This window comes from Orussus abietinus, unplaced genomic scaffold, assembly GCF_000612105.2.
Source record: "Orussus abietinus isolate OABI.00-Male unplaced genomic scaffold, Oabi_2.0 scaffold92, whole genome shotgun sequence".
Classification (NCBI taxonomy): domain Eukaryota; kingdom Metazoa; phylum Arthropoda; class Insecta; order Hymenoptera; family Orussidae; genus Orussus; species Orussus abietinus.
The window spans coordinates 167,132-181,453 of NW_019394274.1; the positions used below are offsets into that span (position 1 = coordinate 167,132).

Here is a 14,322-nt window from a genome sequence, read left to right on the forward strand (position 1 = left end):
AGAGAAAGTGCGATCCAGGGTAGGTGGGTGCGACAGAGAGGAGGGAGGAAGAAAAGTCTGGCATCCAGACGCCTAGACGGCGGTGAAGAAGAGGAGAGGATGAAGGACGTCGACTAACGAGTGCCGGGCTGAATCCTACATGACATCGGTCCTTTCTTTAGCGAGACTTTCTTGCGGACGTTGCAAGAGAGGCTCCGCAAAACGACCGGCATATACGCGTGTATTCACGTGCGCATAACGTATCGACGGGACGTGCACAACGAGTGACCTTCGGAAGATTTTGCTGAGAACCGTGAATTAAGAATACCCTCCACGACTGGGTGCTTAAATTATTCCCCGAAATATTTGGTCGTCAAAGCTCGCAAAATCGTTGACGTTTCTCCTTTGAACTAGAGATTCCTTTTTTTTCCGGGTTGATCGAACCTTCGTCGAGGCTTGCTCGTTTGAATTTCGCGGGCGAGCGGAGCGCGTCGCTCTAGATACGCGTCAAGTTCAAGTTCGAGCTCGGAGGGGTCACGTGGAGCGGTGCGGGCGAATCGCAGCGGAGACCGTTCCCGCGCACTCCCTCGGCCGCTCTCGCGACGAGCGGATGTGCCCGCGCGCGCCAGGTAATTAATCATTTGCAATTTAAATCGGAGTTTCTTCCCGCCAGGTGGGAGAAGAGGTTGACGGCACCGGGTTTTCGAGGCGGCTTCGACGGAATTCTCGCGCGCTCATGCCAAGGGAACGTCCTTTCTATTCCCAGGCTTCCTTTCTCTCGTGGGTACCCGATTCCCCGTAAAACTGGGCCTACATCTCGACCCGGCCATCAAGAAGCGATAAAGGCATGGCCTTAACCTCGACTCGAGACCCGGCTGGGCTTAAAGCCTGCAATTTAAGGAAATTTAGGGACCATAAGTCGAGACTTCCCCGGAACGTATTTCGAGTCCGGATCTCGAGTCACGCTTGGTTCGGCTTTACCACTCGGAACCTCTCCGATAAGCAGTTCGAGCATCACCCCCTTTATGCTTGCTAATGAATAATTATATCTTGGGGTCTAGCCATCAAAATTAACCAGATCGAGGAATGGACGAGAACCTCAATCGTTCCGTCCGGCGGACACGGAGAAATATATAGCCGAAAATATTAAAAATTATGTGGAGGACTCGGGGAACTACCTGGCGCGTCAGGGCGTCGAATTCGACGTCCTGGGAATTGCGGCGCCGTTCGGCATTATCGACATAACTGTCACGGACGACGGGACTCGCAAACTGGCGGGGATTATGGAGTCCTCGGACGCGGCGAGAGCAAGTTTTCTCTATGAGGTCATCGGAGTGACGGCAACTTCTTCGACACCGACCTGGAATCCACGCGGTACGGGAGGAATCTTCCGATCGGCCGGATCATCGAGGTCGACTCCGGAGAGGAATCGGCGTTATCGGCCGGCGAGCTGCGTCACCGGATTCTCCGTATCTGCGAGAAATAGTGACTAAATATAGCGATTTCGTTATCGAGCGTACCCGAAAGCAAGTCCTATACGCGGATAAAAAGAAAACTCTTTATATTACCAAGCATTCCGAGCCACCTTGGGGTTGGTTCCCCCGAGTTGGCGCAGGTGAATCCTCTCTTCCCGATCAGGCATTCGCATCGATTGCATCTAGATTCAAGGGAATTAAATGACGTTAATGAGATGAAATTAAAACGCGCCTTCGCTGAGCAGCGTCGTAAGTGGCTAAGAATAGAAAAACACAGACGCGCCAAATACGGCCTGTCTTTGGCGTCGTCCCGCGCAAATTTTGCCGAGGCGATCCATTTTGGCCAAGTGTGCCAACATGGAGAAAGAGAGAGAGGGAGAGAGAGTGAGAGGGGGCGAGAATTAGATCCAGAATCGGACTCGTCGCGACTCCCGATTCAGTCCGGTTGTCCTCGAAACCCGATGGCCTGCACCGCCTCGACCTTGCTCCCAAATAAGGACCCGTCAAGGCCTACTCGCCCTTGCGTAAGGCCTCGTCGTGCCATCGCCATGACGATTAACCGATTATGTCTGCTTTCAACCTGCTTACCTAACTTAACTCGCGGGAGACCACCTCTGCCAAATGGTACCCCTTTCACATGTTCGCTATCATTTGGGAAAGTCAACGGCTAGGCATCTCCGCATCCCGACTTTCTACCTAACCTGATCGTGATCAGGCTCGGAACATCTAGGTTGAGGAAATAAATTACATATGTATTACCGCTTCTAATCGACTAGCGAAAACATTCCACGCCTATTGGGAAGTAAATTGCCCGAAAATTAGAGTTGAAACACCTCGCAGTTAGTCACAGTACGTTATTGGGCCTACCTAGATAGGAATTCAGATGTACCTGTCACGCTAGAGCTTCCTGGAAATATCAGGTGCGTCACGACGTAGGCGGTATCAACTCCGCGCCGACAAGTATTTTTTCTCCCGCAGCCATGCGCCTAGTTTTCCTCCTATCGATCATCATAGATAAAAACATTAGACTATATTCGTTAATGCCGGCACGTCCACGGCGGTATTCGTTAAATCGCGTGTAATTAATGTAGGTATTTCAAGCGAAATGGACCGCTTCTCCGTCGGGGGAGATGGAAAGGTTCTTAATTAGTGGCGCACCGTTTAAGGAAGCACGGTCAGCGGGAAGCGCGGAGCCATGCATAAGTCATGCACGTAGTAGTAGAGTACGTAGCCAGTGAAAGTGAAGCGCCGTGCGGGTCGAGCCATGGCTCGGTCTCGGTGCCCTAGCATCAGGAACCGTTCCTCGGGCCCATTTCGAATCGGCAAAAAGGGAACGGGTATGTCCACGAGCGAGCCACGCAGAGTAGGTAACGGCTGGTAACGTCTGGCTCGAGTCTCGGGGTGCCGTTGAAATCAATACGGAGTACGATGGGAAGTTCAACGCACCGGAGACTGCCCCGGAGTCTCCCGGAGTCTCCCGGATCTTCGGCGAGACCGTCGACGTCCCCTCCATTTTTCGAGACCTAGGAATAAAGGTCCCGGGTTAACGACCACCTTAAAACCGTGCACGCTCCGTCGAACTTCTTCGAGATTCCAGATTCATACCCTCACCGGACATACCGCTTCCAAGTCGACGAACGTTGACTTCTATAGCACCACGTTGATACCTGTTTTTAATGAAAAAAATATATATCGTTTTTAATACACGTTGCAAGAATATACGTATACATATTAGAGACATGCATCTTACGTTTTTTCTTCGTGCAAACTGACCTCTTACCGGACGTCATTGGGGCAAATCATTGACATCCTGGCCGAGATTAATGCGACAAGGTTGAAGGGCCTCCAAGTGGCGAATATCGATTCGCACAGTGCTCCGTCCTTAGGGCGCGCCCACCCTCGTACACGCACTAATCCTACGAGGGCTCCGATCTTTTCACGCGACGTGGTCATAGCCCACTGCACCCAAGCCGTGCCCTTGAATCTATCTTTAGGCCTGCCCCTCTAAAACAAGAAAAATCTCTCTCACCCACTCAAAATTTAAAGCTCGACCCTTCCCAAGCCTCTTCATCGACCTCACACGATCAACGGCCGGTTCTGCTCCGACTGGGCGTTTCCAGATTTCCGGATCCTTCTGCCTAAAAATGAAAACACGTTACAATAATCTCGCAATGCGTTTCTCGTAACAATCGCTCATCTGGCACTTCCATCGGATCTAAAAAAAAAATTCAGTTCCCACCTATCCAGCACCTTGATCCCTAGGTGACGCGTCTCGACCTATCGTTCCATCCGCTTTAACCAGAACCAGGGCTCCCGAAGCGACTAAACGAGCCGAGTGATCATTCATAAAAAAAGGGGAACCAAGGTGTCCACTTCCTCCAACACTGCAAACCGACCACGAAAAGCGATCGTCGTCGATCAAACTCACAAGGTCGAGATGGTCAAGCCGCGGCAACACCCAGATGTAAATGCCCAGGTCGAGACTAGAATTCGCTTTGAGAGGCGGTTTTCGGACACCGTGCTGAAACATACGCGTCACATTTATTTTTATTTACGCCCCGTACAAGCCCATCGCTACATAAATATAAAAGTCGATACCTAATTCATATGTATAAAGCCTTGAGGAAGCATCTCGAAGTCTCGTCTCGTCGAGTACCTGGAAGCGTCCGTTTTTCTTCGAGCATGCGGGACAAGGGCTTAACCTAAAAACGTTCCGATTTTAAAATACATTCAGCTAATTTCTCCAGCCTTTTATTCGTGCGATCGACCGATACTTCAGGACTCTTCGGTTCCATAGATATTTAATATCGGCCTACGTGGATAATGCTCACCGTTAGAGTCGGTGCACGATTCGCGTGCGATGGTTCAAGGATCCACGAGAAGGCACGGAATGCTCGCTCGGGCCCAACGGGACCGTCCCCGGATTGGAAATACGATTTTAAACGTTAATGGTTTTACTTAAACCGGCAATCTTGCATAATGTAAGACCATTAAGTCGTACTCGTCGCGAAGCGCAGTTAGCCGGAGCTTTACCGAGACGGCGGCGATCCCTTCGACCATTCCGGAACATTCGTCTTAATAATGCGGCTCGACGTTCATTTTCATCGGCGCGCCCGAGAAAGTCGGCGTCCAATAAAACATATTCGTATATTCGTATATTCGTTACCTAAAGCGACATAAGAAACGTGGATGAATCATGAACGGAGACGCCTAGGCTAATTCGCTCTTGGACATGTGGAGATGGGTCAGGGGTCTTCTTCCAAGAGGTCCAAGAGCGCGTCCGCAGGCTCAAAAATCACTCCCGTTAACGTGTGAACGCTCGGGATATCTCGAAGAGTATTGCCGGTACACCTACACAAGCGCAGGTCCGAAAGGCTGCAGAGGGAGGCAGACAAAGCGACTAAACCCGTACACACGCACACCATCACCGGTGGAAGCGGTGGCGGTTAGTCAGGGCTCTCATCTAGTGTACGCTCGCACGAGGCTTTATGCCGGGCATATCGTACAGTTTGAAGCGGCATTTGGAGAATCTAGCCGGCAGCCGACGGCTCTACCAATGGGAGAGCCGCATTCGTTTTATGCCCTTATATGGCAAGGCTGTGAATCCGAGTGGTGGGAGAAGCCGGACGAGTCCACTGTGTCGCCGGAGGGGAGGCAGGTGGAAGCCCGCCGTTCGAGAAATCGGTGAAATCTCGACTAGAAAGCCAATAATCTGTGATATCCGGTGATCAAAGGGTCCATCGCGTCTCCAGAAATCCATTTCCGGGCCCGGAAGGTCGTATCGTAAAGAGGGGTCCGTCATTTCTAGGGTTTTTCAGGTGGCCGCGGGCAACCTCCCTCCCCTCTGGGCGAGTTCACTCGACGGGGGCCCCGGCCGAGGATTCCGCCATTCCCGTCACAGTGCTCGCAACTCGCGTCGTCTCTCGACTCTCGAGGCTCGGTGCGTCGACTCGCGTGTCCGTCTAGTGTCGCTGGGCAACTCCAGGCTAAGCCTCCTTGTCGGCTCTTCTCCTTTGGTCGTGACCCTATAAAGGTAAGGCATCGCGACCGCGTCGACCACCGGCATCTTTCTTGAGCGAGTTTCTCGGCCTCGGTCACGAACTGTCAAAGTTACCGGGAGAAAGCCGGCTCAACGGCGAGCCGGCTACGTGGCCGCCATCTTGGCCCGGGGCGTTGCTCCCTCGTGGAAGGAAACTTGGTCGGCTAGCTCCATCGGTTTTCCTTTTATGAATCCTTCTTTGACGCGGTTTTCGTCTCGTGGATGATCCGACAGGTTGTTCCGCGGGGACAAGTGGTCGTTTCTGACGCACGCCTCGCGCAGGTGGTCGATGTGAACCGGTCTATTATTAGAAGCTGCATCCCCTCGTGTACGGCCGCGTGCCAAGGAGCCGCTTCTTGTACGTCCGTCAGTTATGCGGAAATGATCGATCTCCGGAAGAATCGTTTCTTGGAGTCATCGGCTCTCTGAGTAATGATCTGTCCCGTGTCTCGTGCCAATATATAGTTTTCCTTGATCGAATCTATATGCGGCCTTTGCGACTTGCTCAGGGGCAGCTTTTTAACATCTCTTGTACATAACCTCTCTTCTTGTTGTCACCGATTAACCAAGGGAAAGCTGGAGGGAAACCTGTCTCGTACTTCTCAATTTTCTTTTGATATTGTGCAAGTTGTGTGGTTTTTTTTTCCAGGTTTCCCTTGGTTGGTAATCATTAAATATTGGCTGATACCTGTTTGCAGAATGTTGCGACGGATAGTCGAGACTGTTATCGGGTAGATTGGGAAAACCTCGGAGAAGCAGTTTTAATTCATGGCACTCGAGAAGAGATTTTCTCATAACGTTAAAATTGGTTGTAGTAGTCTTACAAGGATTATATTAATGTCTTAAAGAAGGATCGAGGGCATCGAGTCGAGCTACGTAAATTTATTTCTTTTTAAGATTATCAATGCCGGTGATCGTGTAGAGAAAATTTATATGAATTTGATATATCGATAAGAATAGAAAGAGATTGGGGACACACGATGATATTGACATTTCGAAGCATCGATTCACTCGACAATCATTTGGCAAGCCTTTGAATCTATCAATTATAGTATATAAATTGCGTGTACTTCAAGTGCGAAGTTTGGACAGAATTAATGGTACATGGATAAGTAGATATAATGGGTATAAAAACAATAGCTCTTATCTCCACCTAAATACTAAGAATCCCAGAGTAGATGTTTCCCAGCGAGCCGATATTCATTAATCTCTAGTAATTCTGCTATCTTTTGAGCGATGAGAACCTTTCCATTTAATTGACTTAATTGGTGTTCGAGGAACATGCTTTACATAAATTGCACCAGGTTTGCGAACCCTGTGAGTGAAAGACCAAAGTCCTAGGAAGTTTCCCCTAGGAGGATCCCTGTCGGTGCCCTTGGATCGTACGAACGCAGATCGGAAGCGACCGAGGGGAGTGAAAAGATCCATTGACATTGAAGAGTAACGTGTAACGAGAGGGGAAAGGACACGTCCGCGCCGGTCGGAAGAGCGGGCGACGGAGGGCGCCACGGTCGCGTAGCCTGGGAGGGGTCGGGAATCGGCGGGGGTACCCCTCCGCGACTCTCAATACCATATATGGTAAAGAAAGCCGGGATTGGTCGAGGGTGTCCTGCCCTTATTGGCTGAGCGGTCGATGGTGGGGGCGACGGCTAACGGCTGCGTTCGTATAATACAAGTGGTGGGCAGACTGTCGGGTACATTCCGTGTTCGGTGCTAGGAAGGATTGCCGGCGAGTGGTGATCCGTAGCGCGTCACGTCGACCGTCACCCCCTGTAAATACTCTTCTCTCTTTTACCCACGACTAAACGTAAGTTGGCGGACTACCGACTCGGGGACTCCCCGGGACACCCTCTAGGGAAAGTGCGCGGCCAGTTTGACCGAATATTGTTCCGAACCGGGAAAGTGGGTGTCATTCGAGCACCGGCGGCCATATTTGGTGTGACACGTCTCTTGACGCGAGTTTTCTCGACCCTCTTCGCGCGGTGATTAGTTCGTGCTAGACCTGGGATTCCCGCAGGGGATGCGCCGCCATTGGAAACACGCCCGGGAGCATGGATTAGTCTAGATGCGCCGGTTATCGACCGTCGGCGCACCGGGGCTGGGCGGGGCAGGGTGCGGTTGGTGGGCATGACTGCATTCGAAAGGGTTGGAGGGTTCGAAGAACCGTTGGCGGCCCGTCTCGCATTCTCGGCATTTCAAAGCTTTCTGATTGGCTTCGCGAAATCGAAACGTTGAAGGATCGGATTTCCACTTGCCGGGCGAGGTGGTTCGCTCGCCGCCATCTTGACTGCGCCCCGGTCACGTGATACACCGGGGCCCCGGCGAGTATTTCCGAGGAATTTTATCACGGTCCTTGACTGGAGACGGGCCGATAACGTGATCGACGGGATTTCGCGTCTGTCAAGAGAGATTGAAACGATTTTTATCTATATATATATATTTTTTTTTTTTTTTTCCCCTGTGAATGGAAATAGAATATCCGACGCCAGGGTTTGGATCGGTGATGGCGATTTTGATGCGATTATTATATGTCAAATACCGGAATTCATGGTTGCACGTTCCTGAAACGGGACTTAATCGTAGATTAATTGCAACCTGGTATTCGATAACTCGACTAATTGCTTTGAAAAATTTCAGGTAAAACCACAAAAAAGTCAAGATGTGTGACGAAGAAGTTGCCGCCCTCGTAGTGGACAATGGCTCCGGTATGTGCAAGGCCGGATTCGCCGGAGACGACGCTCCGCGCGCGGTGTTCCCGTCGATCGTCGGCAGGCCGAGGCACCAAGGCGTCATGGTGGGCATGGGACAGAAGGACTCGTACGTGGGAGACGAGGCACAGTCCAAGAGGGGTATCCTGACGCTGAAGTACCCGATCGAGCACGGTATCGTCACCAACTGGGACGACATGGAGAAGATCTGGCACCATACCTTCTACAACGAGCTCCGAGTGGCGCCGGAGGAGCATCCGGTCCTTCTGACGGAGGCCCCCCTTAACCCAAAGGCCAACCGCGAGAAGATGACGCAGATCATGTTCGAGACGTTCAACACCCCGGCTATGTACGTCGCCATCCAGGCCGTGCTCTCCCTGTACGCCTCCGGTCGTACCACCGGTATCGTCCTTGACTCCGGGGACGGCGTCTCGCACACGGTGCCCATCTACGAGGGATACGCCCTGCCCCACGCCATCCTTCGTCTCGACCTTGCCGGCCGCGACTTGACCGACTACCTCATGAAGATCCTCACCGAGCGCGGCTACTCCTTCACCACCACGGCCGAGCGAGAAATCGTTCGCGACATCAAGGAGAAGCTCTGCTACGTGGCCCTCGACTTCGAGCAGGAGATGGCCACGGCGGCCTCCTCGTCCAGCCTGGAGAAGAGCTACGAGCTGCCCGACGGTCAGGTCATCACCATCGGGAACGAGCGATTCCGCTGCCCCGAGGCCCTCTTCCAGCCCTCGTTCCTCGGGATGGAGGCCTGCGGCATCCACGAGACCACCTACAACTCCATCATGAAGTGCGACGTCGACATCCGTAAGGACCTCTACGCGAACACCGTCCTCTCCGGAGGCACCACCATGTATCCGGGAATAGCCGATAGGATGCAGAAGGAGATCACCGCCCTCGCGCCCTCCACCATGAAGATCAAGATCATCGCCCCGCCCGAGAGGAAATACTCCGTATGGATCGGAGGCTCCATCCTCGCCTCGCTCTCCACCTTCCAGCAGATGTGGATCTCCAAGCAGGAATACGACGAGTCAGGACCGTCCATCGTCCACAGGAAGTGCTTCTAAAGCGGAGATCCTCGCGATTACTCCTCTCTCCCCTCTCGCGCATCTTACCCCCCTCATTACCACACGTACACACATACACGAACGCGCGCCCCCCCAACCACCTCCTCTCTCGTATCGCGGTCCAGGACGCGCAGCCTCTCCGTACTCCAGTTTTTTTTACCAGGCGGACTCTTCGGCAACTTCCGCGAGGCCCTCTCGGCCTCCTTCGTGTCCTTCCTCCGAAAGGGGAGTTCCTCTCTCCGGAGGCCCGGGTGCGGGGGGCTGCTCCTGCAACTACTCTTCTACCCCTTGCTCTTCGTTCATTCATCGTTTTGACTAGACACCATTTATATATCTTAAAAATGCTCGGGCCTTCGTTCCTTTTTCTCCCTCCTCTCGTCCCCCACCCTATCTCTCTTTCTCTCCAGAGAATCCTCTTTGTATTATATATATATTGGAGTAACCCGCCAGCCTACGGTAGCGTTTAGCTAACCCTCCTAAGCGCGACACAGCTTTCGTTTTCTTTTTTCCCTTGTCTATGTTTCGACGCCGTTGGTCTTCCACAGGGTGCGGATATCCTTGGAGATGATGATTGCGGTGACGATTTCTACGCTTGTGTTTATGAGCACGTTTCAACGTACCATGTCTTGTGGATGGCCAACCTTTGCTCGATGTAGAAGGGAACGAGAAACCGAAAGACACTACGGTTTCGACCCCGCAAAGCGTAGCCAAAGTATTATAATTTATTCCCATTGTATTGTGCAAGACCACAACCTTAAAAGACTACTTTAGACTTATGGGATTATAAAATAAAATCTTGCAAAAACCACCATTCGCCAAGTATGTGTATGTATATGTGTGTGCGCGCGCACGCGCACGCCTCTCATCCCCGCGAGACCGAGTCGTGGGACATATAGAAATCCTATTTTCTCTTCTCTCTCTCTTTTTTTCATCCTGGTTTTATGTAAAAGTATCGAGAGGGACTCTTCTCGCTTCGAACGTATCTTAGCTTCCCTTTTACTCTTACCGATGATAGAAAACTCGCGTCCGCCGCGGAGAGGGAGATGCTTTCGCAAAAACTTTCCTTCTTGTGGGTCCTCACGTTTGCTCTGCTCGTGCCGTAGCTTTTGTACCATTCCGATGTCATTAATCGTTATATAACCTAAGATTTGCGATTAAAACTTACGATAATTATTCTCTAAGGATTAGGTTTATATTTTCAATCCAATAAAATTATTTTCAACGAGTATGCCTAAGTTACTCTTAAATAAGTCACTTGCGAGCAAGCGGAGACTCCACGCCGAGGTTTGCGAAGTATATTGGTAATTGTATGTGCTCTGTTAATTGGAATTGCATGTAGCGCATGTAGACATTGGAATCAATTCAAAATCTTTTCGATCGTCGCGGGAAATGGAATGCGGGGGTGATATTTCTACGCGAGATTTTTGTCCTTTTCCTGTAATCAAAATTTACAAGACTTGCAAGCGAATTTATAGATTGTCGAAATTAAGTCTTGCCGATACCTACATAGGAATATTGAAAGGAACGTAATTAAGCGGTGGTAGTTCACCCTTTCGTTATCTGCAGGACGAGCGTGGCGTTGCTAAGAAATTGACGGCGTTCCCGATGGATGGCGCCACCGTCGCCCTGGTCGATAAACCAGCGCGATAATTTAAATCGGTCTCGAGAGTTCACCGCGATTGCCAGGATTATCTATTCTCGCGTAACTAAGGGGAGATACGCACTCGCATTTAATTTCTCAATGCCTGCGATGAGTCAAGGGATGATAATCGAGGCGCGAGGGTATCTATCTAGTATCGCGAGTAACTAATTGTAAATGAATTGCGAGCGTCCGTGGTTGCATCGCGTGGAAAGCTCCACGCGCATCATTCCGCTCCCATTCGGGGAACGGATATCGCGAGATGCCACGTTTGCTGGCTCGAGAAGAGGAATATAACTGAATAAAACGCTCATTTTATCCAGTGGGGAACCCAGCTCTTAGTTTAACTGCTCGAGAACCGAGAAAAACGTGGTGCTCGTTAGTCTCGATTCTGGCCGATTCCTACGATACACGGATACCAGAGGTCAGGCTCGAGCGTTCTGCACCATTGTTGACGCGCGTCATGTAAGCTCACGGAATAAACCACGTGCGTTCCGTCACTCTTCGCCGCGAAATTATAGCCGAGATGCCCGAGCAAAATCCTCGTGACCAGTATTCGACCTGGGTGAGTTACTACCGCAGCAGGAACTCGTCTCCGGGTGTAATATAACCTCTTACGCGATTTGACATAACCTGTAAACTGTAAACAAAGGATGACAGCTGTGACAACAGTGCACCCTTGCATCTGTACTTCTTTTTCTGCATTTATTTTGCGTACTGTTACGTAGAGCTTGGCGGTATTTTCAGTGTGTCGAATTTTGAACTGTCATATGCTACATTATGATTTTTATTCGCGCTGGCGATTAACTGATTTAATCTATTTGATTCTAGTTTTATGATTATTTATATGTACTTCGATACGTATGTTTGGAATTTTTAATTTTTAGCGCGATTCTTTTAGTTTCAAATTCTGTTTCCGAAAATATTTTCCATTTTGTGTACTTTGATTATGTGTTGCTTGCGTGTTTCATTTATTTTTTGACTTTCAGGTTGGCCTTGTATACATCTTTAACCTAATTGTTGGAACTGGTGCGTTAACTTTACCAGCTGTATTCAGTCGGGCAGGATGGGTTCTTGGATTATGTATTATCTTGGTACTAGCTTTTATAAGGTAGCGATAATGGAGTTATTTACTTGATATTGCTTACATACTATGGTAGATATTCACTGGGTATGTTTTTTGATCTCATTGCAGTTTCATAACCGTTACTTTCGTCGTCGAGACGATGGCATCGGCTAATGCTATTGCCACATGGCGTCGTATGCAACATCGGAAACGTGTAGGTCTCACGAGTGACTTATCCTGCAACGAAATTGAACTCGAGGTCTTGGTAGATTTTATTTCTTTGATATCGTCTCGCTTATGTTCTATCTGCGGGTAGACGATTTATGCTATCGAAAAGGACTAAAGTTTAAAATACCCAAGACCAAATTACGAGTACAATGATAAATTTTATTCAACGCGATTTTTCTATCACAGATGCTGCGGTCGATCGGGGAATCTGGCCCATCGAATTCCGACTCGGAGGACACTCCCTTAGTCGCCACCGTGCCTACTACTCCTGAACGAAATGAAGCATCCTATCGTTATTATGTCATACATGAAAAAATCGAAATGGGCGAGATGGCTGGAATCTTCTTTGACAAAATGGGCACCACGCTGTTTTATCTGTGCCTCGCAATGTACCTCTACGGTGACCTCAGTATTTACGGCGCAGCAGTCGCCAAGTCGATAGCTGATGTGGCTTGCACGTATCAACCGACAAACCTAACTTGCAACGAAACGATTCCAGATACTGAAAAGTGTTGGGAGTATTCACCTTTGAACCGATTGGATGCTTACAGAATATCCCTTGTAAGTTACATAATATCGAAGCTTAAGAGGCCAGAAATATTTTTCTTGAAATCATATTTTCTTCTCGTCGATACATTTTACATGCATTATTTCATTCTTTTTTTAGACTGTCTTTGTCCTTTCACTCGGCTCCTTTGTGTTCTTCGATGTACAAAAAACCAAGTATCTTCAGATGTTGACCTCGGTAATGCGCTGGCTCGCATTTAATATCATGATCATTTACGCCACGAAGAAGCTGATAGTCGATGGACCACAGGGCAAGCCGGTACCGGTTAATGTATCTGGTTAGATTTAACAGGCTTTCAAATTTATTTTGAAAGGGTTTACCTGAGAACTTACCGTTTGTTCCTCCTATTATTTCAGGAATCCCAGGCCTCTTCGGAGCGTGTGTCTACTCGTTCATGTGCCACCACTCGTTGCCAGCTTTGATAGCACCAATTTCCAACAAGTCGAAAATCAACAGATTTCTGGCGTTGGACTATCTCACTATCGCCTTTTTCTATCTTTTGCTAGCACTGACAGGAGCCTTTGCCTTCGAACACCTCGAAGACCTATACACCCTACAGTTTGGTCCACGAGAGTCAGGAGATTGTTCGAAGAGTAACAACTTTTTCATAGTGACCATTGAATACTTCCTAGCGCTGTTTCCGGTTTTTACTTTAAGTACTAACTTCCCCATTATAGCGATCACCTTACGCAACAATCTGCAGAGTTTGTTTCTGGACAGTGACACGACGTATAACATTTGTTTGCGGAAAATCATCTTCCCGGTGTTGGCAGTCTTACCTCCATATCTTATAGCCATGGTCACCAAAGATCTTTCGATTCTTGTCGGGATAACTGGATCTTATGCCGGAGCTGGCATCCAATATTTGTTCCCTACGTTCCTAGTTTACTATGCCAGAAGAAAAACCAACAAAGTGATCGGACTCGGTGTGACCAATAAATTCGCAAGTCCTTTCAAAGGCAACTCTTGGTTGCTGTTTGTCATTTTCTGGTCCATTGCTAGCATGATTCTGGTATCGGTTAACTTTATCGAGGTACACCTAACTTCTTCTTGGAGGGAACCGTGACGCATACGTGTCTACATATCGCATTTAACCACGACAGGTTAACGAAGTGAGTTAATTATGTGAAATAGTGATCAAAAGATTCTATTTTGACAGATACGGTGTTTTGATACGCTTTAATGGAAGATAGATCTCTCATGCGGAATATTATAGTGGAGGCACCGGTTTCTAAACTTTACAACTTGTTGCACAAGGGGTTCCGAAGTACCGATCGAATTAATCTTGAAGAGAAGCAACAGATTCTCCAGCGAAAAATAAGGGAATCGATTGATTTGTGTCAGTTCTGTGAGAATTCACGCCGGTGGTGGGAAAGAGGGCACGACATATTCGCCAGAATGGCGATCCTGTGGTTAGAGAAACGGAGCGAAGGGATATTTGTATTAAATGAGTTTTAGATATTTTTACATACAGGAATGGTTATCGTAAAGCTGCCAAACGACGGTGTAGTCGCGACATAGACAATTTACGCCGTGCG

General features: G+C 49.2%; 2 protein-coding genes and 2 long non-coding RNA genes across 8 annotated transcripts; 2 read left to right on the forward strand and 2 right to left on the reverse strand.

Moving 5' to 3' along the window:
- Positions 1 to 766: 766 nt before the first annotated feature.
- Positions 767 to 2,155, reverse strand: LOC105697451. Its single transcript, XR_001103831.1, has 3 exons — positions 2,043 to 2,155; positions 1,548 to 1,636; positions 767 to 1,452 (listed from the first exon to the last, which is right to left on the reverse strand). It is a non-coding gene; the product is annotated as an uncharacterized LOC105697451 (long non-coding RNA).
- A 441-nt stretch (positions 2,156 to 2,596) lies between these two features.
- LOC105697450 lies at positions 2,597 to 5,024 on the reverse strand. 2 transcript variants are annotated; one of them, XR_001103830.1, is made up of 6 exons: positions 4,621 to 5,024; positions 4,053 to 4,156; positions 3,694 to 3,975; positions 3,228 to 3,592; positions 3,075 to 3,121; positions 2,597 to 2,977 (listed from the first exon to the last, which is right to left on the reverse strand). It is a non-coding gene; the product is annotated as an uncharacterized LOC105697450 (long non-coding RNA). The 2 variants fall into 2 exon arrangements; XR_001103829.1 differs by having other exon boundaries at positions 3,060 to 3,121.
- A 312-nt stretch (positions 5,025 to 5,336) lies between these two features.
- On the forward strand, positions 5,337 to 10,094 carry LOC105697405 (actin-5C). Of its 3 annotated transcripts, none has more exons than XM_012420689.1 (2): positions 5,337 to 5,487; positions 8,131 to 10,094. In XM_012420689.1, exon 2 carries the CDS (start codon positions 8,153 to 8,155, stop codon positions 9,281 to 9,283), a length of 1,131 nt encoding a protein of 376 aa, XP_012276112.1. In that variant the 5' UTR covers positions 5,337 to 5,487; positions 8,131 to 8,152; the 3' UTR covers positions 9,284 to 10,094. The 3 variants fall into 3 exon arrangements, with proteins under 3 accessions (XP_012276112.1, XP_012276111.1, XP_012276113.1); XM_012420688.1 differs by lacking the exon at positions 5,337 to 5,487 and adding an exon at positions 7,163 to 7,300; XM_012420690.2 differs by lacking the exon at positions 5,337 to 5,487 and adding an exon at positions 7,175 to 7,265.
- Positions 10,095 to 10,588: 494 nt separating this feature from the next.
- LOC105697404 (transmembrane protein 104 homolog) lies at positions 10,589 to 14,316 on the forward strand. Of its 2 annotated transcripts, none has more exons than XM_012420686.1 (6): positions 10,589 to 11,487; positions 11,912 to 12,033; positions 12,118 to 12,247; positions 12,403 to 12,777; positions 12,884 to 13,061; positions 13,141 to 14,316. In XM_012420686.1, exons 1-6 carry the CDS (start codon positions 11,449 to 11,451, stop codon positions 13,848 to 13,850), a joined length of 1,554 nt encoding a protein of 517 aa, XP_012276109.1. In that variant the 5' UTR covers positions 10,589 to 11,448; the 3' UTR covers positions 13,851 to 14,316. The 2 variants fall into 2 exon arrangements, with proteins under 2 accessions (XP_012276109.1, XP_012276110.1); XM_012420687.1 differs by having other exon boundaries at positions 12,118 to 12,202.
- Positions 14,317 to 14,322: the final 6 nt, after the last annotated feature.

Excerpts from the sequence above, each read along its gene's own strand:
- LOC105697405 (XM_012420689.1), top strand. The coding sequence starts at position 8,153 with ATGTGTGACGAAGAAGTTGCCGCCCTCGTAGTGGACAATGGCTCCGGT.
- LOC105697404 (XM_012420686.1), top strand. The coding sequence starts at position 11,449 with ATGCCCGAGCAAAATCCTCGTGACCAGTATTCGACCTGG. Across the intron at positions 12,778-12,883 it reads ATGCTTACAGAATATCCCTT|ACTGTCTTTGTCCTTTCACT; the intron begins GTAAGTTACATA and ends TTCTTTTTTTAG. Across the intron at positions 13,062-13,140 it reads GGTACCGGTTAATGTATCTG|GAATCCCAGGCCTCTTCGGA; the intron begins GTTAGATTTAAC and ends CTATTATTTCAG.